General features: G+C 59.8%; 2 protein-coding genes across 4 annotated transcripts in view; one reads left to right on the top strand and one right to left on the bottom strand.

Moving 5' to 3' along the window:
- Positions 1-9135, top strand: part of CNTNAP1 (contactin associated protein 1) — a 37719-nt gene extending 28584 nt beyond the window's left edge. Inside the window, 8 exon segments of the mRNA XM_030540906.1 lie at positions 2417-2656; positions 3375-3602; positions 3878-4005; positions 5355-5448; positions 5897-6127; positions 6507-6554; positions 6874-7005; positions 7008-9135. Of these exon segments, the coding sequence (XP_030396766.1) occupies positions 2417-2656; positions 3375-3602; positions 3878-4005; positions 5355-5448; positions 5897-6127; positions 6507-6554; positions 6874-7005; positions 7008-7279 (1373 nt within the window). The 3' untranslated portion in view covers positions 7280-9135.
- Positions 8878-27576, bottom strand: part of EZH1 (enhancer of zeste 1 polycomb repressive complex 2 subunit) — a 29098-nt gene continuing 10399 nt past the window's right edge. For 2 of the 3 annotated variants that reach the window (XM_030540909.1, XM_030540907.1), the window contains exons 5-20: positions 25557-25677; positions 24665-24838; positions 23822-23924; positions 22521-22684; positions 21518-21627; positions 20668-20848; positions 19895-20091; positions 18523-18614; positions 17918-17958; positions 17287-17412; positions 15074-15252; positions 14360-14455; positions 13501-13582; positions 12050-12130; positions 11653-11737; positions 8878-11129 (exon numbers count right to left, since the gene is read on the bottom strand). In XM_030540909.1, coding sequence (XP_030396769.1) covers positions 11069-11129; positions 11653-11737; positions 12050-12130; positions 13501-13582; positions 14360-14455; positions 15074-15252; positions 17287-17412; positions 17918-17958; positions 18523-18614; positions 19895-20091; positions 20668-20848; positions 21518-21627; positions 22521-22684; positions 23822-23924; positions 24665-24838; positions 25557-25677 — 1893 coding nt within the window. In that variant the 3' untranslated portion in view covers positions 8878-11068. The remainder of the gene's footprint in view (positions 11130-11652; positions 11738-12049; positions 12131-13500; positions 13583-14359; positions 14456-15073; positions 15253-17286; positions 17413-17917; positions 17959-18522; positions 18615-19894; positions 20092-20667; positions 20849-21517; positions 21628-22520; positions 22685-23821; positions 23925-24664; positions 24839-25556; positions 25678-27576) is intronic. The other variant, XM_030540910.1, reaches the window with a different exon arrangement.

The raw sequence follows: 27576 nt of genomic DNA, 5'->3' as shown, positions 1-27576 counted from the left end.
GGGGTGTTCCCCTAGCAAGTTTCCCCCTTCTCCCCCACCATGTCAGGGGCTCTGGGTGCCCCCCCAGCAAGGTTCCCCCTTCTCCCCCACCATGTCAGGGGCTCTGGGTGTCCCCCCAGCAAGGTTCCCCCTTCTCTCCCCCACCATGTCAGGGGCTCTGGGTGTCCCCCCAGCAAGGTTCCCCCTTCTCTCCCCCTCCTGCCAGGGGCTCTGGGTGCCCCCCAGCAAGGTTCCCCCTTCTCTCCCCCACCATGTCAGGGGCTCTGGGTGTCCCCCCAGCAAGGTTCCCCCTTCTCTCCCCCTCCTGCCAGGGGCTCTGGGTGTCCCCCCAGCAAGGTTCCCCCTTCTCTCCCCCTCCTGCCAGGGGCTCTGGGTGCCCCCCCAGCAAGGTTCCCCCTTCTCTCCCCCACCATGTCAGGGGCTCTGGGTGCCCCCCCAGCAAGGTTCCCCCTTCTCTCCCCCTCCTGCCGGGGCTCTGGGTGTCCCCCCAGCAAGGTTCCCCCTTCTCTCCCCCACCATGTCAGGGGCTCTGAGTGCCCCCCCAGCAAGGTTCCCCCTTCTCTCCCCCTCCCGCCAGGGGCTCTGAGTGCCCCCCAGCAAGGTTCCCCCTTCTCTCCCCCTCCCGCCAGGGGCTCTGAGTGCCCCCCCAGCAAGGTTCCCCCTTCTCTCCCCCTCCCGCCAGGGGCTCTGAGTGCCCCCCCATCAAGGTTCCCCCTTCTCTCCCCCTCCCGCCAGGGGCTCTGAGTGCCCCCCCAGCAAGGTTCCCCCTTCTCTCCCCCTCCCGCCAGGGGCTCTGGGTGTCCCCCCAGCAAGGTTCCCCCTTCTCTCCCACTCCCGCCAGGGGCTCTGAGTGTCCCCCCAGCAAGGTTCCCCCTTCTCTACCCCTCCCGCCAGGGGCTCTGAGTGTCCCCCCAGCAAGGTTCCCCCTTCTCTCCCCCTCCCGCCAGGGGCTCTGGGTGTCCCCCCGAGCAAGGTTCCCCCTTCTCTCCCCCTCCTGCCGGGGCTCTGGGTGTCCCCCCAGCAAGGTTCCCCCTTCTCTCCCCCTCCTGCCAGGGGCTCTGGGTGTCCCCCCAGCAAGGTTCCCCCTTCTCTCCCCCTCCTGCCAGGGGCTCTGGGTGCCCCCCCAGCAAGGTTCCCCCTTCTCTCCCCCTCCCGCCAGGGGCTCTGAGTGCCCCCCCAGCAAGGTTCCCCCTTCTCTCCCCCTCCCGCCAGGGGCTCTGAGTGCCCCCCCAGCAAGGTTCCCCCTTCTCTCCCCCTCCCGCCAGGGGCTCTGAGTGTCCCCCCAGCAAGTTTCCCCCTTCTCTCCCCCTCCCGCCAGGGGCTCTGGGTGCCCCCCCAGCAAGTTTCCCCCTTCTCTCCCCCTCCCGCCAGGGGCTCTGGGTGCCCCCCCAGCAAGGTTCCCCCTTCTCCCCCTCCTGCCGGGGCTCTGGGTGTCCCCCCAGCAAGGTTCCCCCTTCTCCCCCTCCTGCCAGGGGCTCTGAGTGCCCCCCCAGCAAGGTTCCCCCTTCTCTCCCCCTCCTGCCAGGGGCTCTGGGTGCCCCCCCAGCAAGGTTCCCCCTTCTCCCCCTCCTGCCGGGGCTCTGGGTGTCCCCCCAGCAAGGTTCCCCCTTCTCCCCCTCCTGCCGGGGCTCTGGGTGTCTCCTTTTTCTTCCCCAAAGTACCTTGCTCTCCTCTGCTTTGGAAGGGACAGGCATAGGCTGGTGCCCCCCCTTGGAGCGACTCTCAGTGAGCAAGGCAGGGCGGGGCCCGGCCTCGCAGAGCACAGGTCTATGGCCTGGGGATTGCTAGGGGTAGCCGCATGGCACCCAGCTGTGTGTGGTTTTGTTTGATTTGATTCCCAGAGAGCTGCAAGGTGCCTGACCCTGCGGCTGTGCTCGGCCCTGGCAGGGGCTCCATGCGTCCCCGTGTGGCCCCCTTTTCCCAGAATCCCCCAGGTTCTGACCGTTCCAGTGGAGAACTGCTCAGCTGCAGTGTTCAAACATTACCATGGTGCAGATAGAAACACAAGCCAGCCCCCGAGCCCATGCTCCCCTCAGCACTTCACTCTCAGTGTCGGGCAGGCTAGTGGTGAGAGCCAGGCGTTGGGAGCCAGGACTCCTGGGGTCTCTCTCCAGCTCTGTGACGTTGGGCACGTCCCTCCGTCTCTCAGGGCCTCAGTTTCCCCATCAGGTGAGAATTGGGGCCTCTCCTGGGGGTGGGGTATTCCCAGGCGCTGAACCCTGAGCAAGGGTGCTAGTGAAGGTCGATTTCCCCAGGGGAGTCGGTGCTTTGGGGCTCTGCCGATCCTCCCTCGGCAGGAACCTGTGACCTCGGGGTCGACCGTCCAACCCAGCCTGGCAGTGCAGGCCTTGCCATGGTGGGGGCAGCCAGGCTGCTGGCTCTTCCCAGGCCTGACACTCTCTGCCCCCCGGGCCAGGCTCGGCCGAGCACCGGCTGCACCCCTTCCTGGGCTGCCTGCGGGCGCTGCGCGTGAACGGGCAGACGCTGAACCTGGAGGGCAAGGCCAACGAGACGGAGGGCGTGCGGGTGAACTGCACCGGCTACTGCCAGTACCCGCGGGTGCCCTGCCTGAACAGCGGGCTCTGTGTGGAGCGCTACAGCCACTACACGTGCAACTGCAGCCTCTCTGCCTTCGACGGGCCCTTCTGCAACCGCGGTGAGTGGTGCTGCGCCGCCCAGGGGCATGGATGCCCGGCCAGAGGCCGGGGTGAGGGGCAGACCGCCCAGGGGCATGGACGCCCGGCCAGAGGCCGGGGTGAGGGGCAGGCCGCCCGGGGTCAGGGACGTGCGGCCAGAGGCCGGGGTGAGGGGCAGGCCGCCCAGGGGCATGGACGCCCGGCCAGAGGCCGGGGTGAGGGACGGGGCCCACAGCATCAGGGACGCCTGGCCAGAGGCCAGGGTGAGGGGCAGGCCGCCATGGACACCCGGCCAGAGGCTGGGGTGAGGGGCAGGCCGCCCAGGGGCATGGACACCCGGCCAGAGGCCGGGGTGAGGGGCAGGCTGCCCGGGGTCAGGGACGCGTGGCCAGAGGCCGGGGTGAGGGGCAGGCCGCCCAGGGGCATGGACGCCCGGCCAGAGGCCGGGGTGAGGGACGGGGCCCACAGCGTCAGGGACGCCTGGCCAGAGGCCGGGGTGAGGGGCAGGCCGCCATGGACACCCGGCCAGAGGCTGGGGTGAGGGGCAAGCCGCCCAGGGGCATGGACACCCGGCCAGAGGCCGGGGTGAGGGGCAGGGTGCCCGGGGTCAGGGTGATGGGCAGGGCGCGCGGGGTCAGGGACACCCGGCCAGAGGCCGGGGTGAGGGGTGAGGCGCACAGGATCGGGGCCACCAGGGGCAGGCCAGGCCCCGTCACTCCCTCTGTGCCCATCACGCAGACATTGGTGCCTACTTCGAGCCGGGCACCTGGGTTCGCTACAACATCCTGCCGGCTGAGCTCTCGGCCGCCCGTGCGTTTGCCAGCATCCTGAGCCAGCCGCTGCCGGGCTACAACCTGACCAGCGAGGAGCTCAGCTTCAGCTTCCGCACCAGCACTGCGCCTGCCGTCCTGCTCTATGTCAGCTCCTTCCGCCGGGACTACGTGGCTGTGCTCATCCGGGAGGACGGTGAGAGCCTGGGGATGTCAGGCCGGAGCCAGGGGCCCTCCCCCACCCTGCCTGCCCGGGGCCGGAGCCAGGGCCACTTCCCCCCACGGCCTCAAGCTGGCGTCACCCCCTCCCCACCTTCCCGGGGTCTTGGCCCAGAGCTGAGCCCCCTTCCCTGTCAGGGATCCTCAGGCCCCGCTACATTACTGGAGCCGGCCCCCAGACCCTTTCCCGCGCTGGGTTCTGGGTCGTTCCCGGCTGGCTCCTGCTCATTGCTCTGGGCTTTGCCTCGGCAGGGAGCCTGCAGCTGCGCTACCAGCTGGGCACCAGCCCCTACGTCTTCCCGCTGACCACTGCGCCCGTGACGGACGGGAGGCCCCATCGCATCAACATCACCCGCATCAACCGTACACTCTACACCCAGGTACTGCCCTGCAGGGATCCGCTCCTGGGGCCACGGGCTGGGGCCAGGCCCGCCCTGCAGGGATCCACTCCAGGGGCCAGGCCCGCCCTGCAGGGATCCACTCCAGGGGCCAGGCCCGCCCTACAGGGATCCGCTCCCAGGGCCACAGGCCGGAGCCAGGCCCGCCCTGCAGGGATCCACTCCAGGGGCCAGGCCCGCCCTGCAGGGATCCACTCCAGGGGCCACAGGCTGGGGCCAGGCCCGCCCTGCAGGGATCCACTCCAGGGGCCAGGCCCGCCCTGCAGGGATCCGCTCCAGGGGCCACATGCTGGGGCCAGGCCCGCCCTGCAGGGATCCACTCCAAGGGCCACAGGCCGGAGCCAGGCCCACCCTGCAGGGATCCACTCCAGGGGCCACAGGCCGGAGCCAGGCCCGCCCTGCAGGGATCTGCTCCCGGGGCCACTGGCCGGAGCCAGGCCCACCCTGCAGGGATCCACTCCTGGGGCCACAGGCCGGAGCCAGGCCCGCCCTGCAGGGATCCGCTCCCGGGGCCACTGGCCGGAGCCAGGCCCACCCTGCAGGGATCCACTCCTGGGGCCACTGGCCGGAGCCAGGCCCGCCCTGCAGGGATCCACTCCAGGGGCCAAAGGCTGGGGCCAGGCCCGCCCTGCAGGGATCCACTCCTGGGGCCACAGGCTGGGGCCAGGCCCACCCTGCAGGGATCCGCTTCCGGAGCCAGGCCCGCCCTGCAGGGATCCACTCCAGGGGCCACAGGCTGGAGCCAGGCCCGCCCGGCAGGGATCCACTCCAGGGGCCACAGGCTGGGGCCAGGCCCGCCCTGCAGGGATCCACTCCAGGGGCCAGGCCTGCCCTGCAGGAATCCGCATCCAGGGCCACGGGCCGGGGCCAGGCCTGCCCTGCAGGAATCCGCATCCAGGGCCACGGGCCGGGGCCAGGCCCACCCTGCGGGGATCCGCTCCCGGGGCCACAGGCTGGGGCCAAGCCTGCCCTGCAGGGATCTGCTCCCAGAGGTCACAAGCTGGGGCCAGGCCTGCCCTGCGGGGATCTGCTCCCAGGGGTTGCAGGCTGGGGCCAGGCCCGCCCTGCAGGGATCTGCTTCTGGAGGCAGAGGCGTAAGGGGGCAGGTGGGTGCCAGGCAGGGTTGTTATGATCGAGGGACACAAGACTTTCTGGCCGGGGCTGAGTTGCCAGACCCCCGATTGGCTCCCGCAGGGCCGTGCTGAGCTGATGCAGTGAAGCTGCTGGGTCAGTGGCTGAACGAACTGCCCCTGCCTGAGCTCCAGCCCCTGGAGAGGTTTTGGGGGCTGCAGGCTATGGGGGGCTGAGCAGGGCTCTCACTCTCACCCCAGGTGGATTATTTCCCCGTCACGGAACAGCAGTTCTCCTTGTTCGTGGACAGGAAGCTGGACTCGCCCAAGAACCTGTACCTGGGGCGCGTGATGGGTAAGCAGAGCCCCAGGAAACTGCTTGCTCCCCTCCCCACTCCAGGGGAACTGCCCTGCCCCCTTTGCCCCCCAGGGTCCTGCCTGTCCCCCTCCTCCAGCCCCTGGGAAACTGCCTTGCCTGTCCCCCTACACCACCCCCGGGAAACTGCCCTGCCCCCTCTTTCCCCCCTGGGGAACTGCCTGTCCCCCTCCACCAGCCCCCGGGAAACTGCCCTGCCCCTCTGCCCCCCCTTGGGAACTGCGCTGCTCCTTGGCAGCTCAGCGCCCCTGGCTGTGGCCACCATGGACAGGCTGGGAACCATTCATCCGCCCCTGGCTCGTGGAAGCTGAAATTCCTCCCCAGTCTTATGGGGCCAGGGTAGACTGCTCCCCTTCCCCATGGGGGGAGACCCCTGGCCCCTCCTAGCTCTGCCCCAGTTAAGCCCCTGCCATCCATGCCCCTGCAGAGACAGGCATGATTGACCCCGAGATCCAGAAGTACAACACGCCCGGCTTCTCGGGCTGCCTATCAGGGGTGAAGTTCAACAGCATCCTGCCCTTCAAAGCCATCTTTCGCCCCAGCGGCAGGCCGGCGCCCTACCGCATCAAGGGGGAGCTGGTGGAGTCCAACTGCGCCTCCATGCCCCGCAGCATCATGGACATCCCCCCCGAAATGGACCCCTGGTACCTGGGCACAGGTAGGGAGGGCTCATGCCAGCCCCACCCAGCGGCACTGGGTTCTAGCCCCTGTTCTGGGAGAAAAGTGGGGGGGGGGGAGAGCCAGGATGCCTGGGTTCTACACCTAGCCTCAGCTGCAAGATGCATGAGCTGCGGGAAGGCAGCAGCCCTGTCGCCAGGACTGGGCCCTGCAGGGAGCTGTTCTTGTCAGGCAGCCCGTCACCAGCCCCAGCCAGCAGCGCAGTGGGGTGGGAGGGCCGGGGGCAGGTCCATGGCTGCAGGGTCCTGGCCCCACCACCTCCCGCTGGGCAATGGGCTGAGCTGTGCACCGTGTAGCAGCGACACCCAAAGAGCCTGTCCCTGCCCCCCCGGCTGAGCCCCCCGTCGTGTCTCTTGCAGAGTTCCCCCATGTGCACGACGATGGCTGGCTCGGGATCATCACTGGCTGTAAGTGACTCGGCTGCGCGTTTGCACCATCCGGCAGCAGGGCCGGGTTCTCTGCCGCCTGCTGAGTGCCACGGGGCTGCCTGCAGAGGCGGTGCGAGGCTTGGGGGAGCGGGAGCGGTTCTGCTTGCACCGGGCTGGGCCCATAGCTGAGCCGGGGGAGGTCACTGGCCCAGCCGCGCGAGTTGGGATCTGGCTCCAGGGCCCAGCCTGTCTCGGGTGCTCCCGTCAGCCTGCGGCAGGAGAGGGGACCCGGCCAAGGGCTCAGGCCGCGGCTGCAGGAGGGAGACGCACTCACAGCTGTTTTCCTCCTTCCCACTAGTTGTGACCTTCTTGCTCCTGCTCCTGGCCGGGCTGCTGCTGCTGCTGTATCTCCACCACCACCGCTACAAGGGCTCATACCTCACCAACGAGCCCAAGGCCGTCCAGGACTACCACGGCCCCGGGAAGCCCCTGGTCCCACACAAGGACCAGAACCTGCCCCAGATCCTGGAGGAGGCGAAAGGCGAATAGCCGCCGGCTGCAGGGGAAGGAAGGGGTTAATGCCTCAAACGCTGGCACCTCCTGTGCGGTGCTGGGAGGGGAACGAGTGCTGCCGGACCAAAGGGGCCAAGCAACCCAGAACTGCCAGAACCCAGCTCCCGCTGGGGCGTCTGCTCCTTCCCCCCTCCACTGCAGCTCCCCTGCCCATGGGCAGGGCCCACGTCTTCCTCCTGGAATTACACTGAGCCGAGCACTGGCACAGTCACAAGCCCCCTGCACTGCACACCGAGCGGAAGGTAGGGGCCACGCAGAACAACCCCCAGCCCCAATCCCCCTGGAACCAGCTGGTGCAATCGCTCCTGCCCCCATGGACTCCTGTCAGGTGAGATGGGCCTACCCGGAGATGCCATCTCAGCCCAAGCCCGGGGAGTGGGGCACGTCTGGTGGCTGCCAACCCACCTCCCCTATAAACCCCGCAGCGGCCCCTTGGAGGAGACATGGGCCTTCCGCGGGGCCGGTTAGCAGTGCTAGCAGCTAGATTTCCTGCTTGTTTGCTCGCTTAGCCAAAGCCATGAAGTGACCCATGTACTACAGAGCACTGGAACACGGCCCGGAGCGTGCCCTGCACCCCGGCTGCCCCTGCAATGGCTCGCTCGTGCACGCCCCCTCCCCCCGCACTCGCTGCTCTCATACAACCAGGTAAAGATCGTTGGAGTCTTTCTACCATTTTCGCTGCTGACCGGTTGATTACACACACACGGTTTTTTATTCTCTCCGTTTGTATAAAAAAACAAGAAGAAACCAGAGCGGCTGCTCCGGGTGAGTGCGGCCTGGGGCACAGGCTGTCGGGTGCTACCTCTCTGCAACAGGGGCAAGCCCTGCTGAGACCAGCCGGCCCCAGGACCGCCCCGTTCACGTGCTGCAGCGGGACAGACATGCATTGAGTGACCCAAAAGCCCGGCTTTGCTGGGTGTTTTATTTTACAGCTGTTTTGTTGACTGACACATGAGGATGTGCAAATAAAGGCAGAATGACAGAGTTCAACACCCCCAGCCTCGGGTTTGCTTGTGCAGCAGGAGAAGGGGGTTTCCCTGCCTAGGGACGCTGTGCTGGCAGTGAAACAGGCCCCTTTGCCAGTGTCCTACTGTGGGTGGTAGAGCCGGAGCATAGGAGGGACAGGGTGGTGGGATCAGAGCTGGGCCCAGAAGCAGCCTGGGGGGCCAGAGAGTGGGGCAGGTGTAGGTCACACAGCTCCTTCCTTGAACCAAGGAAAGCTCAGAGCAAGGTCCAGGGGGCCCCATGCAGGAGCCTCCCCCTCCCAGCCTCTGCGGGTGGCGACTCACTAGGCTGGAGTGTGGATGAGCTGAAATGCCCGGCAAAGCGACGCTGTGCAGGGCGAGCACTCGTCCCCTTCCCCGTGCCTGCTGGTCACTAGTCACTGGAGCGCCAACTACGGCCCTGCCCCTGCCCCCGTGGGCACAGCAGGGATCCCCAGGGCCAGATGTAACTGAACTGGGCCAGCCACTCAGACCAAGACGCCTGTTCTGTGCCCATCTCTAGCACCAGGCAATGCTGGAGTCACCATGCCCCCACGCTCCTGCTGTTAGCCCCGTCAGGCCTGCTCCGAGCTTGCAGGTGGGACCAGAACAATACTGCAGCCAGGTGTCCATGTGCAGCAGGGCACCTCCAGGGCAGGGGCAGTTCTCAGCAGGGCCAAGCTAAGGATCGTAATGGCCACTCACCGCTCCTCTGAACTGCTCTGGTGCATCCAGGCCCCAGTGCAGCAGGGCGAGCTCCCACTCGGGCTGGGGTAAGAACGGATGCTGGCAGCCAGGCCGGGGAGGACATTCGCTACCACTTTATTAGGACAAAGATTACAAGCCACATCAGTTTTAAAGTGCATATAATTCACGGCAGCAGACCACAGACACAAAGCCTCTCACTGCGCAGACAGCCAAGCTCAGGGGGCAAGTCACTGGATGGGGAGGGTGGTATGGTGCCAGAGAGGGATGGGTCACTCAGTCAGACAAGGGGGCCCAAGCGCACACACCCCTGCCAGCCTCAGGGAGGGAGATCGGCCTAACCACCCGGGGGGGGGGGGGGTGAAGCAGCACAGGCCTTGGGCCCCGCTCGGCTGCTAGCGGCAGGAACAGACGCCTGGATATTTGAGAACAGGAACAAACCTGGGCTAGCAGGCAGCAGGTCTGAAAGCCTGGCTCGTCGTCTGCCTCCCCAGCCTGGCTGCACCCTCGGCCCAGAGCGAGACATCCTGCCCCCTCTCCCCAGGCACAGGCCAGCCCTGGCTTTCATTCCTGGTCTACGACAAGACCCTGCCGTCTGAACTGACCCCACCCAGCACCAGCTGTGCCTGGGCTGGCAGGTGTGTCCTCAAACCCAGAGCCACCCAGGTCCCAGCCCCTCGGCTGCGTGGGAGGCCTAGTTTAAAGTGCTCACTTGATTTCATTGCATGGGGTGCTGAGAGCAGACCCTGCCCTGCTCTCCACCTCTGGGGAGCCTGCCCCCCCGGTCTGCACTGCTGAGAGGGGGCCTGGCACAACAGAGCTGCTGGTGGGCACCAGCCACAAGGTATTTACAGCAGGCAAAGCCCTCGCTCATCCAAACGCCACGTGAGAAGAGTTCTGTGCAATGGCAGGAGCTCCAGGCCAGAGCAGGGGGGGCTTGTAAAGTGCCTTACAGGTACTGCTGGGGCAGCCCGGCCCAGGGGAACCTGCCGGCTCAACTGAGACACGCTGGAGCACCCAGCCCAGCACTGGGCAAGCAGAACGCTCTGCGCTATCTGTGGGCCAGCAGCTCTCTGACTTCCTGTGGGAGACCCAGCCCCTCTGCATCCCCAGCTGACTGGCAGCCCTCAGAGAGGCCCCAGGCCCCCTCGCTGGTCAGCAAGGAGCAGTGCCAGGTAGTACAGTGCCCAGTGTTCGCAGCACTGCCTGGCTCTGGCATGGCAGCTCTGGGGCAGTCCCTCTCCAGGACAGGGAGTGGAGCAGATTAAAATGTCTGCGTCAGTGACATGCCTGCAGCAGCACCACTCACCTGACTAACAGAACAAAAACCAGCAGGAGCTGAGAAGAGTCCCTGGAGGGGCCGTCCCAGCAGCGCCCGCCTGCCTGTTACGGGCCGAAGGCTTGCCCACCACTAACCCCAGGTGCAGCGAGCCGGAGCCACGCGTGGCCTGTGGCGCCCCAGTTCTGCAGAGCAGGGGGTGCGCAACGCACCAGGTTCCAAGGGCCCATCCACTGCAAGAGGCAGAAATATACATCGTTCACCTGGCATTCCGCAGAGCCTGGCAGGTGGGAGCTGGGGCAGGGCAAGGGGCCTCCCACGCCCCAGCCGGCCTCACGTTTCCTGCCCCCTCCCACCAGCTCCTCTGGCTCCTAAGGCAACCCCACGACAGACGCACACTCGGCTCCGCCTGGCACCATCGCATCGCGTAACCAGCGTGGCTCCTCACCCTGGCGGACCCCTCCACACACGCTGTGCTGGGCAGCTCCCCCCTTTCGCTGGGGCCTCTGGAGCCATGCTGCAGGGAGGCGGGACTGACCTTCGGTAAGGTCTGACCACGTGCTAGCAGCCTCGTCCCCAGCACTTCAGCATGGAAGGAAATCAAGAGGTAGCAAGAGATGCCCCAGGGATAAAAGTTCACTCCAGTGGCTGCGGCAGGAGCAGAACATCAAGCACCCAATCCCTGCTCCCCGCATGGTCCCTTGGCTCCAGATGCAGCTGGTCGCTCAGGCAGGTTTAGAAGCAGACTGAGCATTTCTCAGCCATGCCTCTTCCTTCCAGTCTCTGGGGCCCTCCCAGCCTAGGAGCGCCAGTGCCCACCTGCCCCGGAACCGAGCCAGGTTCCTGCTACCCCAGGCAGCATCTGACTCCTGCTCCTGCCCTGGGCTTTGCTCCCAGGCGTCTGGCTGGAACGAAGCACTCGGGACACACAGCAACGGGAACAGGGCAGCAGTGGAGAAGCATGGAATGAACACGGCATCAGGGCAGCCAGCAGGGGCCGTGCCCGCAGGGGGCTAGATGATATCCGTCTCCCTTTCTATGCCCACGTACTTCAGAGCATCAGCCTGGCTGTACCTGCAAGACAGGAACACTGGCACATAGTCACTTTCCCAGCAGCCTCTCTACCACCAGCCCGTCTCTCTAGAGCAGTGGTCACCAACCGGTCAATTGCGATCTCCAAGACAGGCCTCCTGCCTGCCCCAGCCCCGACCCCCCCCCCCCCGAGCCAGCACTCCATGCCCCCTCCTGCACCCAAACTCCCTCCCAGAGCTTACACCCATCACCCCCTGCCCTAGGCTCAGCCCAGATCCCCCTCCCACGCTGCGAACCCCTCAGCCCCAGCCCACACGCCCTCCCAAGCCCCAACTCCGTGCCTCGGCCCAGTGAAAGTGAGTGGGAGGGGAGAAGGAATGACAGAGAAGGTGGGGAATGGAGTGAGTGGGGCAGGGCTTTAGGGAAGGGGCATGGCCTCAGGGAAGGGTAGATCCTGGGTTGCCCTTAAATTCAAAAAGTGATCTTGGGTGCACAAAGGCTGGAGACCACTGCTCTAGAGATCATCACACCACGCACCTGCGTGGCCAGGCCCCGCGGGGCTCACCTGTAATCAAAGAAGAGCTCCTCCCCAGCCTGGATGGCCCTCTTGGCAAAGATTCCTATCCGGTGGTCTCCGTTCACCATCACCACTGCGGCAGAGAAAGGGGTCAGGGCTCGGCTCCAGGCCAGGCTTTCCTCCAGCACCAGGGGACTCGCCCGGGGGTCTGGCTGGCCAGCAGGCTCTGTCCCCACTGAGCAGCAGGAGGGCCTGGCAGAGTGGAGAGAACCCAACTGCGGAGGAGTGCCTGGAAACCCAACACTCGGTCTTTCCTTTGGTGTTCAGCCCCCTCCAGAGCACACAGCCCCAGAGGATGCTTCCAAGAGGCTCAGGAGACCCTGCGTCACCCAGAGCGACAGTCAGGGATCCCCTGTCCGGCTGTGGCTGGGCGCCGAGCTCTCACCTTTGGCATAGCAGTTGGGGTTCACAGAGTGGTTGGCAAAGCGGATTTTGTTTCCTTTGCGGGTGGCATCAACAACGAAATCTATTAGGAAAGGAAACCACAGAACCCTGAGATTCCCAGCAGACCAAGATCCCACAAGCTCCGGGGCTCGGCTCGGCCTCTCCCCCTCCTCCCCCGAATAGCTCCAGGGCTCGGCTCGGCGTCTCCCCCCCCCCCCACTAGCTCCGGGGCTCGGCTCTGCGTCTCCCCCCACACTAGCTCCGGGGCTCGGCTCTGCGTCTCCCCCCACACTAGCTCCGGGGCTCGGCTCTGCGTCTCCCCCTGCGACTAGCTCCGGGGCTCGGCTCTGCGTCTCCCCCTGCGACTAGCTCTAGGGCTCGGCTCCGCATCTCCCCCCGTGACTAGCTCTAGGGCTCGGCTCCGCATCTCCCCCCGTGACTAGCTCTAGGGCTCGGCTCCGCATCTCCCCCCGTGACTAGCTCTAGGGCTCAGCTCCGCATCTCCCCCTGCGTCTCCCCCTGCGACTAGCTCCAGGGCTCGGCTCTGCGTCTCCCCCTGCGACTAGCTCTAGGGCTCGGCTCCGCGTCTCCCCCTGCGACTAGCTCTAGGGCTCGGCTCCGCATCTCCCCCTGCGACTAGCTCTAGGGCTCGGCTCCGCATCTCCCCCTGCGACTAGCTCTAGGGCTCGGCTCCGCATCTCCCCCTGCGACTAGCTCTAGGGCTCGGCTCCGCATCTCCCCCCGTGACTAGCTCTAGGGCTCGGCTCCGCGTCTCCCCCTGCGACTCCCCCTGCGACTAGCTCCAGGGCTCGGCTAGACTCAGCGAGTCGGGTAGCTCTGCCCCGGAGCCAGACCAGCACAATGGCCTCTGAACTCAGCTGCTCTTCAGAGCCGGGCGCACAGAATCCTCCTGGGCTCTGGAGGGCCTTTGCCGTAAGGAATTTATTCCTCATGAAAAGCCAGCTGGGGGCAGATCCCCGAGCTCACCCAAAGCCTGTTGTGGAGTCACGTCCCTTGCCTGCTCCTACGCGGATCCCAGCACCAGAGGGGCTGATTGCATTCGCTGCCTGTTTCTATAGCCCAGAGCCAAGCCATGAGCTCAGGAGGCAAATCCCTCTGGCCTGGCTGCCCTCCAGCCCTGCTTGGGGCTCACAGCTTTGCCTTTCTAAAGTTTGATTCTGTCCTCAAAACCACTGAGCAGAAACAGCCCCCGCGCTGGCAAGTGCCAGGAGGTTACAGGGAGCTCAGACGGTGGCATCACAGAGCAGCCTGGCCCAGGACTGCAGAGGCAGGCGTCCAGCAGCTGTGGCAATGGGGAGACACAGTGCCTGGAGCAAGCCAGTGTCGAGCCTGGGAGACTTCTCCAGGCGCAGCTGCTGTCGGCTCCTCCCTCCCAGCCAGGCACTGCCCTGGGTGACGCTCAGGAAGCCAGGGCCCCCGCTGGGAAGTTACCGTTGTTGAGGTTGAAGAGAAAGCTGGACATGTACTTGTCATAGACCTTCCCCCGCCGGTCGGCCTCGTCCTGAGAAATAAGCTGGGAAATGGGCAGGCGTTACGCTGAGTGTCCCGGGGGATGGTGCTCTCCAGAGCCAGGGAACACTCCCTCTGCATTAGGGCAGAGGCTGCTGGCTGGCCTGCTCAGGGAGAACCTCCCTCTGCTCCGCCGGCCAGCACGCATATCGCAGCCTCCCTCTGGAGATGGCCGTCCACATGGAACGAGGCCTGGCTCACACGCTACAGTCCTGCCGTGCCGGGCACTCACACGACGCCTCTTCCGAGGGGCCAAGTGCTTTCACCCACCGAGACAGGAGCAGCTTTCCATTTACAGCCCTTGGGCCAGAGCTGCAGAGGATACCGAGCACCCATAGCTCCCACCTATTCCAATGGGCCGCCACTCGGCCAGCGCCGCAGACCCGGCTCAGGCTGGACTCCTGAAAACTCGTTTCCCCTAACCAAGGCCATTTTCACCATCTTCGCCCAAGATCACCCAGTGAGTCTGGGCCAGGACCCAGCCCTTCTCCATCCCAACCCTTCCCCTTAGCCTTCGCTAGGCCCCTGGGGGGTTAACAGGTTTATTTATTTAAGCCTCACTCATTGTTATGTAACTTTGAGGGCGGGGAAAGGTGAGAAAAATCTTCCAGTGGTTTCCTCTGACTACGCACCACATGAACTGTGCCCCACAAACATGAGGGCAGGGACTGCTTGTTAACCAGTGCTGGGAAACCCATGGGGCTGTGGCCCCAAGAACGGTAGCTACGCATGTCTGCGTCATCCCAGACCTGTGGGGACGGGCCGAGATGGCTTTACTAACCTCACCACAATATTCAGAGATAAATTCATTCTTCTGCACAGATTCCTTGATGAATGTCCCCCAGCCAGCGACATCTGATGGAGCCAGCAGCAAATGCTAGAGTGCAAGAGATTTCGGCTCAGTCTGCAGAGCTGCTGCCAGCAGTGTGTGCAATGGAAGGAAAACACCCCGATATCATGCAGACAAGCCCAGAGCTCCCCCGGGAATTGGCTCCCCTGCCCCCTAGTGCTCATTTATGCATTGCTGGTATCACCGCTGCGTCCAGGAGCTTCGACTCATCATGCCAGGTGCTGCACGCTCAGGTGGACACAGTCCCAGCCTCAGGGAATTACCACCCAAACGACAAACACCCCGGACAGGAGGCTACATGCTGTTACTGTGAGCAGCCGCCCCAGCTCCGTGCAGCTCCATTAGTTCTGGTGAACCCTGGCCTGTTTTCTAAGGATCTCACCCCTTCCCCTGAGTTCTGGTCCCTCCTGTGCTTCCTCAGGCAGCTCCTCTTCCCGGGACCTCTTCCTACTTCACTGTTAGTTCAACCCCTGCCTTTCAATCTGAAAACCCTTTGGGAGCCTAGGGAACAGCCCAGCCACTGCCCGCCCCCTTCAGCTCAGGCCTGATCTCTGGGGAGGCTGCGACCAGTGGTGACAGAGCAGCAGGGGTGGATTTTCTCCAGCCAAACTGCTCTGCACACTGGGGGAGGGGCACAGCAAATACCTTTTTGAGGCCCCGCTGGATGCTGCAGTTCTTACAGGAGACCACCTTGCAATCCCAGTGCTCCGACGCCCCGCAGGTCAGGCACAGGTCAGGGTCGCACTCACGCACGGCCAGGTAGCATGGACACTGCTTGGTGTTGCACTGGGTCTTACAGCGGCAGCCCGGGAAGCGGTTCTGACCTGCAGAGAAACACCCAGATTACACAGGTCAGGCTAGGGTAGCCCTGCTGGCCTCAAACCCCAGGGACACACCCCAGCTGGAGAGGCTGCTCAGCTGTGGTGTGGCCCGAAGAACCCCGCAGTGGATTCGCTCTCCCGTCCCAGGCCTGACAAACTCTCTACACCTAACCCGCTGCTTTCACAGCAGTTATTCCAAAGGGTGTGGGAGGTGTCCAATGACCGCTCATATCAGACTGAACCTCATACTCATTGCTGGAGGTACCTCCGGGTGGTATGTCAGGGGCTGTGCACATGCTGAAAATCTGTCCCGAACACATGCTGTGGAGGCAGCGCTGACAAACGAGTCTGCTGCCAGGGATCGGATGCTGATTCACCTGCCTTGGTTCAGATGGACATCAACCATTCTAAGCCAAACACATGGAGCTACGTTTGCATCCCAAGTCAACAGGAAAGGAGCACACAGGAAACCAAGCAGTGAGCAAAGTTTTATCTGGGGGAGCACAGCCAAAGGATGCACTTCAAATATTGGGGGGCAGAGTCAGCACCATCCCCCATCACTGAGGAAGCAGGAAGGTAAGCGCTGGGTCCTGACTATGGGAGGTGAGAACTTACTTCAGACCAGGAATTCAGATGGTTCAGGTTAAAATTCCAAGAGGCGTGTTATACTCACACATTTCCAATATTCACGAGTCTTTGAAACGCTGTTCTTTGTTAATAATCTGATCCTTGGATTTTATTTTAAATCCGTCTCAGTGCTGTGGTATTAGCTCAAATGCGAACCCTCTGCTGAATCAAACAAGCTGGTGCGTAGCCTGTTCCCTTGGGACTAGGGCACCTGGTAATTACTGACAGGCTTGGATACCACAGGGGGGAGTTTGGGAGGATTTTGGGGACTAAGTGTATCAAGTGTTTACTTGCAAGGCAAAGTGGGGGCTGGCATAAGAACATAGTGGTCAGACCAAAGGTCCATCTAGCCCAGTGTCCTGTCTTCCAACAGCGGCCAGTGCCAGGTGCCCCAGAGGGAGTGAACAGAGCAGGGAATCACCAAGTGATCCTGGGGAGATTGTTTTGGGGTATCAGAGAACCAAAGGAATAGAAGAGACTGCAAGGGTTATCTAGTCTGAGCCCCTGCCAAGACGCAGGACCATCCAAGAGGGGTGGCTAGCCAGGGTGTTGATCAATGAGAGTCACTTGGTGAGGCGGGGGGCGACGGACGGACACACACTGAGAAAGTATCCCATATGCGGAGACAGGTCAGCCTGCCTTTGGCCAGAGCTGCCCTGCCAGCCCACCCGATGAGGGACTGGGGCTTTGCACCAGTAAACACAGGACATGGTTTTCAGGTTTCTCAGCCGTAAGGAAGTAGAGACAGCACTGCAAAGGGAATAATGCAAGCCCCCCAGAGAGCACCACTGGCAGCAGCAGGCAGGCATGTTCCCTGCTCCCCTCTCCCCACCCCCCGGCAGCTCGCTGGCAGTGCAAGAGAGCCAAGCTACACTGGGAAGTGTTTAGAGCACCCCAAGTTCTACAAACAAAGGGCAGCATGAGCACAGCAGTATGTGGAGAGACCCCTGTGGCACAGCAGAACCCTGGGAGTGCATGAGAGCCAGAGACATTTCTCTTTCCTCTACCCACAGAGAGATTCCAAACGCAGACGACTGGCCCCAGGCGGGGCATGAGGATATACGCAGCGCTCTGGGAACAGAACTGTAGCACAGACGAGTGTCAGAGACGCGCTCAGCACGTCGAGCTGCTAGCAGCATAGCAGGGGGCCTGTGGGGCACTACTCACGAAGGAGCAGATGTGAGTTTCGCTATGGAAATGTCATTACCCGCTGACAGCCCATGATTTACCACAGAACACACCACTTCCCCTGACCTGGGCAGACTGCTAGCCAGTCCTTGTGTGCTTAGATTCCAGCCACCCTGCATAAGCTGCCTGGAGGCGGGAACGCGAGGGAGCCGCTGTAATGCCCCGTTAGCGCCTCTGTGCAGGTAGCAGGGTGACCGGCTTTGTGCCCAGCTGTGTCCTTACAGTCAGGATTGCACTGGCAGAACTTTTCACAGAAATTCTGAGTCATGATGCAGGGGCAGGAGCTGTCGCAAGGGTGGTCGGGGTGGTCGCAGGGCTGGTAGTTGTACACCTGGGTAGGTGAATTATCTACAAGAAGAAGAAGAGGGGAAATGCCATGGTTACAACCCATGCCCCGCAAACACCCATGGACACACCAGGCTCTGGTGCATCAGAGCCTGTCATTTCCAGTTCTGCCAGCAGAGGGCAGGCAACCCATAAGCATGCCCCTTGTGCTGAACGCCTTGGGACACTGCACCGGGATCACATGCACATGATTCGTTTACTTTGCTCCTGATCAGCCCCCATCATCCCCCAGCACTTGCCTCCGCCTGGAAACGAGCGGGTGCCCGGAACGCTACTGCCGGGACGAGATGGACAGAAAAGTCCCACCACAAGTGGATGGGAACTTGACAAGTTTCCCACATCAGCCAGACAAGGCGCAGCCAGGCAGCAACAGCACCAGCTCCTGTGGTTGCTGCTGGCCTGTCACTCGCAGCTCGAGCTGGCCGGCTGGAGAGACTCTCAGCGCTACACAGCGTCCTGATGCTTCTCAAACCCAGGCCCCCAGATCACAGCCAGTGCCGCACGGTACCTTTCTTCAGCTGGATCTTCCTGCAGTGCGCAGCCCACAGCCTGAAAGAGAAACAGAGATGTGGGACTCGGGCGCCTAGCTGAGGAATGTCCAACAGCACGTCTGTGCCTGGGCGCTCGAGGCTCCCAGTCAGCTCAGCAACTGGAGAGGTGAGATTCCTTCGGCAGCCAGGCTGTCAGCTTCATGCACTAATAGCCACCAGCAACTGGTCACAGAGGCGCAGACAGAACAGAACCCGGTGTCTAGGAGAGACGCTCCTTAGGGCAAACCCTAGCGTCAGGCGAAACCCCACGGAAAACAACCAGCTCAGCAGGATGGATTAGAACAAATGCATGAGAAGCTGGTTACAAGCCAACCATCTTCCAACCGGGCCTTGAGGGGACTGACTCTCACAGGCAGCAGCGCCATGGGTACCAGGGCCCACGGATACCACAGCAGCGCCAGAGAGAAGACCAGGGGCCAATTCCCAGCCATCAGCAGAAGCGGCTGTGAGAATGGGGAGCACGTGCAGATGTGGGGCAGAGGAGGGTTAGCAGGAACACTGGCAGGGTGCACAGAGGCTCTGGCTGCACGTTAAGAACAAAAGAAGCTTGCTGAGCACTTGCCTGTGCTTCCTTTTTTTCTTCTGGGACGGATTCATGAGCTCGCTGGTCGGCAGTTTCATTACAAGGGATTCTTTCACCGCAAACTGGAAGACCTGCGAAAGAGTCCAGCTCGTTCAAATCATACCCTGGAGGGCAGGCCCAGCTCCCACAGGCCAGGCGCCCACCCCTGCCCTCACGGAGCAAGGGGAGATTGCTGCTGCTGTTCCTTTGGAAAGCAAACCCCTCCCTCTCGCCAAAACATTTCGCTGGGGACGATCAGCGGCACTAACCCTCGCAGCTCCAGCCTGATGGCAGGGCAGGGACAGCTGTGTGCAGTGACAGGCTGCAGCCATTTTCACCGTATGGAGCGTATGTGCGTCCAGCGCTGAACTTCATGTGCCTAGAGCTGAGTGATGGAAGCTCGTCCTCGTTCCCACACTACTTCGCTCTGCCCCTGGTTCCACAAGCAGGTGTGAACGCAGCCCAGACAGAAGCGTGACAGCACAAGCACATCGAGTAGAATCCAGCACAGGGCCTGGGGTCCCTAATTCTTCAGATGGGAGGTGGGAAAATCCCCAAAGGGCAGCAATAGGGATTCCAGGCTGGGAGAACGCACACGGAGCGACTTTGCAGGTGCTAAAGTGTGTGAGCATTTTCAAAGGGCCTCCAAAAAACCCAGCCACAGCTTTCTGCACACAGGCAGGCTGGAGCTTGAGCTGCAGGCAGGGAGCCAGCAGGTACTTTTCTATGCACGGCCCTCTGAAAACCTGGCCTTGCCCAGGAAAGAGAAGAGTCAGGGGATCCAGGCCTTGGAAATCCCTGTGAGTTTACTCTGCAGCCAAAGGAAGCGGAGCACGCAGGCTGGGCTGAAACCAGAGCCAAGCAGTCAGGGCAGTGGGATGGTGGAGGCAGACTTAACAGTGTCATGACACTGGTTCCAGGCACCAAATCCGCAGCTCTGCAGAGAATCAGGAGCAGGCTAGTAGGCCGGAGGCAGGGGCAGAATCCAGGGCCTTGCGGTGCTCTCCTTAGGACAAGCAAACTACTCTGCAGCAGCACCAGTGCAGGCTCTTCCCTCGAGACCGTGACTGGCACGTCAAACAGGAACGCTAGGTGTGCGGGACGCTACAGACCAAGGAGGCAGCTGGCATCCTCCGAGGCGGAGCAGAGGCAGTATCAGACCATGGCACTCCAAGGAAGCAATTCCTCAGGCACCAGCCACCCGCACAGCCTGGGCGGATAAACAACGTAGTTCCCTCACTAGGCCCCTCAAGGCAGGTTTCCTCTGGTCTCTCTGTGGCACAGAAGGCAAAGCTAGCGAGAGCACGGCTCCCAGGCTCCCTCCCCTCCCACCCCCCGCCAGGAGTGGCCACGCAAGGATGCCAGGCCATACCTGCTTGCAGGTTTTCGTTCCCAGTAGCCTGGCTATCGAGCAGAAGTTGTTGAAGTAGGTGCCGTGGAGCACACGGAAAAGCGACTCCTCGGCCCCCGTCCACTCGACGGGCTCCTGCGGTGCTTCCATCACAAAGAGCTGGGAGGAGGCAGGGCTGCCCTTCTGCTTGGTGGGGGTCTGGCTTCGGGAGTTGGCCTCTAACAAGACCCAGATGACAGGAAACAGCAGTCAGGGCAGCAAATACACAGACTCCCACGCTGGGGAGCCTGGGTCTGCCAGGAGCCAGCCCCTCACTCCCATGGCCCCGTCCCTATTCCTGCCTCCAATTCCTCCCACCCGTGGCAATCTTCCCAGCAGAGCTCCAGCCAGGGCCCAGCACCACCCCCTGCAGGTCTGTCTGTGCAGGGCAGCAGAGAATAACGTGAGCTGCTCCGGGTTCCATGACCCCCAGCAGCCTGAGCCCCAGACCAAGCCATGGGCACAGCCGGCAGGGCAGCAACCTACCCCCGAGCCCTCTCAGAGGAGGCCTGACTTGTGGTGGCCAGACACACAGAGCCGTGGATTGATGCATGGACAGAAGGGGACGCTCTGATGAGCCGTTTGCTCTTGATCCCCCCGCCTACAGGGCCAAGCCAAGAAGTGGGAGGAGCCGGGCTACCCGGTGCAGCCAGGAAAACCTGCCTTGGCGACTCTCCAGTGCTGGCTCTGCAGCAGCCGAGTTACACGGAAGTGGGGAGAGTCCATGGAAATGCGGAGGCTCCAAGGCATCATACCTGAGGAACTCGAGGCCCAGTCGTTGCCCGTGTCTCTGTCGCTGTCTCCCTCCCTCGTCTCAGCGACGGAGGACGACGAGGGGTTGGAGCTGGAAGCACTGACCACATGGTGCCTACGGCGCCGCCGACCTGAGCATTTGGACCTGGGATTGTGCAGCACCGCAAACTCCTTGGCTCCCTCCTGCAATCAGACAGCGCATGGCACGAGAGCCATGCAATGGACACAGAGAGCTCCGTTGCACAGGCCCAGGGCTCTGCACTGCAGCAGGGCCCCTCAGCTCACCGGGGGAGGTGGGAGGGGGGGGCACAGAGAAAGGTGCCTACAAACCCTGTCGGTGATGAGTCCGTGCAGTGAGATGCCTCCTGGTGAGCCTCTCACACTGTGACCTGCCCATCTCCACTGCCTTGTGCTGCCAGCAGCCCCCAGCCTCTCCTGCGGGGCAGTGCCCCTGCTACAAGTGCAGCATCAGCAAGAGGGTGAGCTCCCGGGGCAAAGACCACGTCCCCTTGTGTGCATGTTCCCCAGCCGGCTCACCTCATCTGCTGCCGAGCCATGTACTGCCTGCCAGTGACCCTGGGGGGGTTAGGGACTGGTGGCTGGATTTAGGGAACGCAGCTGGGTTATTTTAAATACAGTTTCCCATGCTGAGCACTGCACTGTTTTGTGGTACCAGCCAGCATCACAGGGCCTCGCCTGTTTGAGACTAGCTAACGCTCCACGGCTGGAGGTCTGTTCACATCAGTCTCAAGTGCTCACCAACTCCTGTGTCTGACCTTGGAAGCCACTGGAACAGTACAAAGGCCCCAGCCAGCCCTGCAGATAAGGCAGGAGGGTATCCCAGAAACCTACCAGCCAGAGGAAACAGTCTGTCCCGCAGGGATCTGGCTCGATTTTGATCTCTCTGTTCTTCCGTTTATAGACATTAGGAGTCGCATGGAAAGCTGAAAAATACAAGCCACCTTCATCATGTTAGCACCAGGCACCTTCCAACTGAGAGGTTCATTTGTCCCCACAGTGGAGGAGGCAGCCGACAGCCCAGCATGCACGGCGAAAGGTGCTGAAGTGTAATGCTGACCAGATACGATGGGCACTGACCGTGAGTCCTATGCTACCAGGGAACTTGACCACATCCCCTGGCCACCCCACGCTCACAAAGGAAGGAAACGTAGATCTGTGATGTTGGGACAGCCGAACACCTCCCAATTCCTGGAAAAGAGACTTAGCAGGAAGTTTTACTTCTAAACTGACACACACACCAAAGCCTGGTCATATTCCAGTGTTTAGTAACAGAGTCTAGCTGCGGAGACTCCAGTAACTCCGCAGCGACCCCCAGGAATAGGAAAGCACCAGGTCTAACTGGCAAAGCAATGCTCACAAGGCTTTAGCAGGACAAGCTGGAGGAACTGGCCCAGCGACTCATTACGATAAAGCAGTAAAACGTGGGGGCAGGGGCAGACCACAGTGAGGTGTCAGCGTAACGTGTGTCAGGTCTGTGCTGTGCCATGTCTGCTGTGCACAACGGGGGGGCGCTTACACAGCAGGACTGGGACTCCCCACGTACTGCAGCTAAGCCTTCCGTCTATGGGGAAGATACAGACTCAAGGCCACTTTAACAATGCAAGTAGGTGCCCATCCACATCTTTGGGTGCCTGAATGCCTTTGTCAATCTGGCTCTCCAGGATTGCAACACTATATAGCGCACAGCACCAGGAAAAGACACAGGCGCCTGCCCAGTATAATCTGGAGCGTGGGCAGCAGAATCATTGATGTGGGGCAAGGTAAAGAAAGGGGTGGAAATGGTGGAACAGATGCCAGAACCTCCAGGTGAGCTTCCAACTGAGTCTCAACTTACGATGCAGAAAACAGTCATATTTGAAGCAGCGCCTGCAGAAGAGCGTATGGAAGGAATGCAGGGACTGCTCCCGCTGGACTGACTTTGCACATGGCCCATCAATGTTTGGAGTGCACTGGGGGGGCAGCACGTTCGGATCAGACTGTTCAGTAAGTTCCCTGTACCTGTTTTAAGAAAAACCATGCATGGACACACTGCTCTAGGTTTGCAACCAGCCGCTCGGCTCTGCGCGCTGATCAGCTCGCTACAACAGGGCTGAGTTCAGGGTGTTGAAACAATCAGAACTTTGGTTTTCTTCTAGCAAGCTCCCATTAGGCTACTCTCATTCTGTTCCCCGGAAGACTTCGTACAGTGCTTCCCCATCTCCCGCAGAGACCGTCTGTGACAGACAAGGCAATTTATTGCAATATCCTGGGAGACCTTATTGAATTAAGTTTATGCATCTTTGGGATCCCCTGTACGAAATGAATGCTTTATGGGCCAGGATTGTACGAAAGCTCTCCAGAGGGCAGATGTGAGGCCTGGGGGCTCAATGGACTATATTGAACAATGGGCCAGACAAGCATGGATTCTTGCAACAGTGTGAAGTGATTTTCCTGGGGAAACAGCTAGTGGGAGGTAAATGCAAATTCCCCACCTCTGGTTATGCCAAACCCCAGCCTTTGGAAGCTACACTCTGAGGGGTGGGCCATTGTCTGCTGATCACCTGTGACGTGAGGCCAAGCCACATGAACTATTCATGGTTGTTCTGGTTCTGAAAATGAGACTTGTAACCCTGGGGAAAATCCAGCTGTAAGTTTTGAAGGACTGACACTACCAGAGCCCAAGGTTGGAGTTGGTGTGACCTCTAGAAAGCTTTAGCCTGTGTCTAGTTCTTTTATTGTTTTTAGCATGTCTTCTCTGCAACACTTTCACCTTAAGAATAAATGTGCTTACTTATAAAGAGTGTGGGAATTTGTAACTGTGGCAATTACGATGCTCACTGCCTTCCGAGAGAAAGCAAAACATGGGTGCTGGCCTTTTAGGCAGTCTGGCTTGCCGGGGAGGATTTCATAGCACAGGCAGGGAACTGTGCAGCCTGGGAAAAACCATCAGGAGGAAGACAGAGAGAGACATGGGTCTCTGTCTAAGAGAGGTGACGGCTGAGGAACCAGGAGCCTAGTGTAGGTGCCCCAGAGGGACCACGAAAGGGGAATGCAGGTGCAGATTCAGGTTTACTGGCATACTATTATTTGCTGAAGTATCTTTGTTAAAAACTGGAACTGATTCTGCTAGACAGCTTAACCAGTGATGTTGCCTACCGCTCTTTCATGTCTTCCGGGAAGCCGTTCTCAGGAAACATTGAAGAAATAGCACTGAAGATCATGTCATTTGGGAACTGCTTCTTTGGACACTTTTTGTTACCTAAACCAAAATGACAGAAGACTCCTGAGTTAAGCAGGACTTGAAAGCACCTTTCCCTGTTAGGGGTCGAGTTACTCCAGGGATGCTTTGGATCCCATTTTAAAAAGCAGCGAGATGATCACACAGTTATCCAACAGAGAATCCTTCCTCAGTCCAACAGCTGGGATAAGGAACATGCCGTTCCAGTGGTGCCCCTTCTACCTACCAGCAACGCCATCAGCAAGACTCAATGACGAGTCATAAGGGAAAAATTACTAATTGGTGCTGCACGAAAACCCTTCCCCAGACGCCGGAGGGGATTTAGAGAAACAAGACTCTGCTTGGACTCAGGTCTTACTCTTGGATGTTTCACACCCGGACTAAAATATGCGAAAGAAGATGTGTCAGCTGCAATTGCCAGGCCCTTACACACAATACTTTGGAGTCTCTGCAGCTGACAGAGAGATTCTCTGCTACTGGTATTGCTCAGAGCACCACATACAGCAGTCCGAGATGAAATCCACCACTAAAGCTTCCTGCGATTACACAGCACACCTGAAAATCCCACTGTTCGAGCTTCCTCCCACTGAAACCCACCCCAAGGAAACACTCCGGCTAGCATTCCACGGGGAGCAAGGACAGGCCACGGAGCTTTCACTACCCTTCTTAGCAATCAGCACGATGAGTGCAGGAGGGCACAGTGACTGCTGGGGACGATGGAGGCCACCAGACACTGTGCCAGCTTCTGCTGCCAAACCCACCTTCCATTGTGGTTCGCTTTCTTTTTCTTGTGACTGGCAGCTCCTCCTTGCCATCCTCCTGTTTACCCTCAGAGTCATTGAGCCCTTCCTCTTCCTCATCCGAGTACTGATTCAGAGCCTCAACAAGCTCAAGGAACACTGCGTCGCTGATAAGGACGGACCCTGTTATCATTTCTAAAACACAGAAATATCAGCTGCTTCGTGGGCGTGCTGCAATTTTCCAGCCTGGGCTTTGGTGGCAAGTCTAAGTCAGCCACGGGACAGACTGCTAGTTAGGAACAGCGCTTTCATGACAGGACTTTGCCAAGGCAGAGTGTGTTGGGGAGGTGGGAAAGATGTTGACTGTGCACCACTCTTCGTCACACCTGGCAGCCAACACATGGAGCAACAGAGCCAGCCCCTCTTGCCAGCCGAGTAGTAATTGCTATAGACACAGACATGTACTAATAAGCCATTTGGGGCGTGGGATGGAAGCCAGCTTTTCAATGTCTCCTACCTCCAGGCAGGGCCTTGTGAGGGGCCAGGCAGCTCGGTAGGAAACCGCATGGGCTTTTCACCACTGAAGAACTGGATTCAAGTCCTGGCTCAGGTCACAAGTGAAGGGAGTTTGCTGGTCTCATCCTAACCCTTAATGGATATCTGCCATCGTTACACAAACGGCAGTGAGAGGCCCAGGGCTGGACCTGCCCGATGCCTCGGCAGAGCTGAGGGCAGGGAGACAGGACCAGGCCAGCAGAGCACTCTTGCTTTACATGCTCCCTATTCTAGGGGACACTCCGCAGAGGCTGGTTATTGCTACTGTTTTTTGCCTCCTCAGCGGCTCAGAAAGCCCAGCCACACTCCCTGCTTGCAAGCTGTTCAGACATGCAGAGCAGCCCTCTGCCCAGGTTACCTTCCTCGCCGTGAACTTTCCCGTCGTAGTTATTAATTAGCTCTTCAATGAAGGTTTCATCTTCCTCTTTCACCTCATCTCCCATGTAGGGGATATTGCACAGCACAGTCTCATCCTCCACCTGCAACAGGTCAGGCAGCAAGCGGTCACTGACAGCCAGCCAGTTAGAGGGCAGCCTTGTGGCTGCTCCTTCCCGTTCACACATGGTTCTGCAAAGACTCGCTCTTCGCAGACTTCACTGCTACTCTGCACACTGTGAGGTGCTCTGTTTATAACACACCCCCTGCCACAACAGAAGGGTTGTGTCTCCAGGGCCCAAAGACATTCAGAGACACAGGAGAGAGCTGAGCAAGTGGTCAAATCAGTATCAGAGGGCTCATGAGCAGGGCAGAACTGGGTTGGCACACAACGAAGAGCACACAGTAACTCATCCCTGTCTGAAGTACAGTGCACACTAGAGAAGCATGCTCTCCTTACACACAGCTGGGACAAAGGCACTGGGAATACTCCAGTGCTACACTCGGTTCTCAGACGTTCTGACAACTGACGTCTCTCCGTTCTGCCATCGCTGCTCCCCATTGGCCGTAGTGAGTTACTGCAGCAGGCAGATCTGAATACTCTTGCAGCAAGCCAACGGCCAGTAGGAAATAGCTGCAGATTGACGTTTAATAAATAATAATAATAAAAATTTCATAAATTGGAGATATACCTATCTCCTAGAACTGGAAGGGACCGAAAGGTCATCAAGTCCAGCCCCCTGCCTTTACTAACAAGACCAAGTACTGATTTTTGCCCCAGACCCCTAAGTAGCCCCCTCAAGGATTGAACTCACAACCCTGGGTTTAGCAGGCCAATGTTCAAACCACTGAACTATCCCTTCCCGCTAAACAATTTTAACCAATAAGATCACAGCATTAATGGTGTGCCAGAAAGCGTATTTTAATCATTCTGTGCCACCCTGTTCTCTCAACAGCAGCACCATTGGGGGGTCAGTCACAAAGGTAGGTGCTGCCTAACTTATTTGTTGAATATTTAATTATTTTAAACTAGGGCTGTCAAGTGATTAAAAAAGTTAATCGCAATTAATCGCACTGTTAAACAGTAACAGAATGCCATTTATTTAAATATTTTTTGATGTTTTCTACACTTTAAAATATATTGATTTCAATTACAACATAGAATACAACGTGTACAGTGCTCACTTTATATTTATTTTTATTACAAATATTTGCACTGTACAAAACAAATAAATAGTATTTTTCAATTCACCTAATACAAGTACTGCAATCTCTTTATCATGAAAGTGCAACTTACAAAGGTAGAATTAGATAAAAAAATGGATTTAAAAATAAAACAATGTAAAACTTTAGAGCCTACAAGTCCATTCAGTCCTATTTCTTGTTCAGCCAATCGCTCAGACATACAAGTTTGTTTACATCTGCAGGAGATACAGCTGCCTGCTTCTTGTTTACAAAGTCACCTGAAAGTGAGAATAGACATTCACATGGCACTGTTGTAGCCGGCTTTGCAACATATTTACATGTCAGATGCGCTAAAAGATTCATATGTCCCTTCATGCTTCAACCACCATTCCAGGGGGACGCGTGTCTCTGCTGATGCCAGGTTCTGCTCGATAACAATCGAGAGCAAAGAGGACCAATGCATGTTCATTTTCACCATCTGAGTCAGATGCCACCAGCATTTTCTTTTTTGGTGGTTCGGGTTCTGTAATTTCTGCATCAAAGTGTTGTTCTTTTAAGACTTCTGAAAGCATGCTCCACACCTCGTCCCTCTCAGATTTTGGAAGGCACTTCAGATTCTTAAACCTTGGGTCAAGTGCTGTAGCTATCTTTAGAAATCTCACATTGGTACCATCTTTGTGTTTTGTCAAATCTGCAGTGAAAGTGTTCTTAAAATGAACATGTGCTGGGTCATCATCTGAGACTGCTGTAATACGAAATACATGGCAGAATGCAGGAAAAACAGAACAGGAGACACACGGTTCTTCCACAAGGAGTTC

Source organism: Gopherus evgoodei, chromosome 23 (assembly GCF_007399415.2).
Source record: "Gopherus evgoodei ecotype Sinaloan lineage chromosome 23, rGopEvg1_v1.p, whole genome shotgun sequence".
Lineage (NCBI taxonomy): Eukaryota > Metazoa > Chordata > Testudines > Testudinidae > Gopherus > Gopherus evgoodei.
The sequence above is the reverse complement of the archived record's forward strand: the minus strand, read 5'-3'. Positions and strand labels throughout refer to the sequence as shown.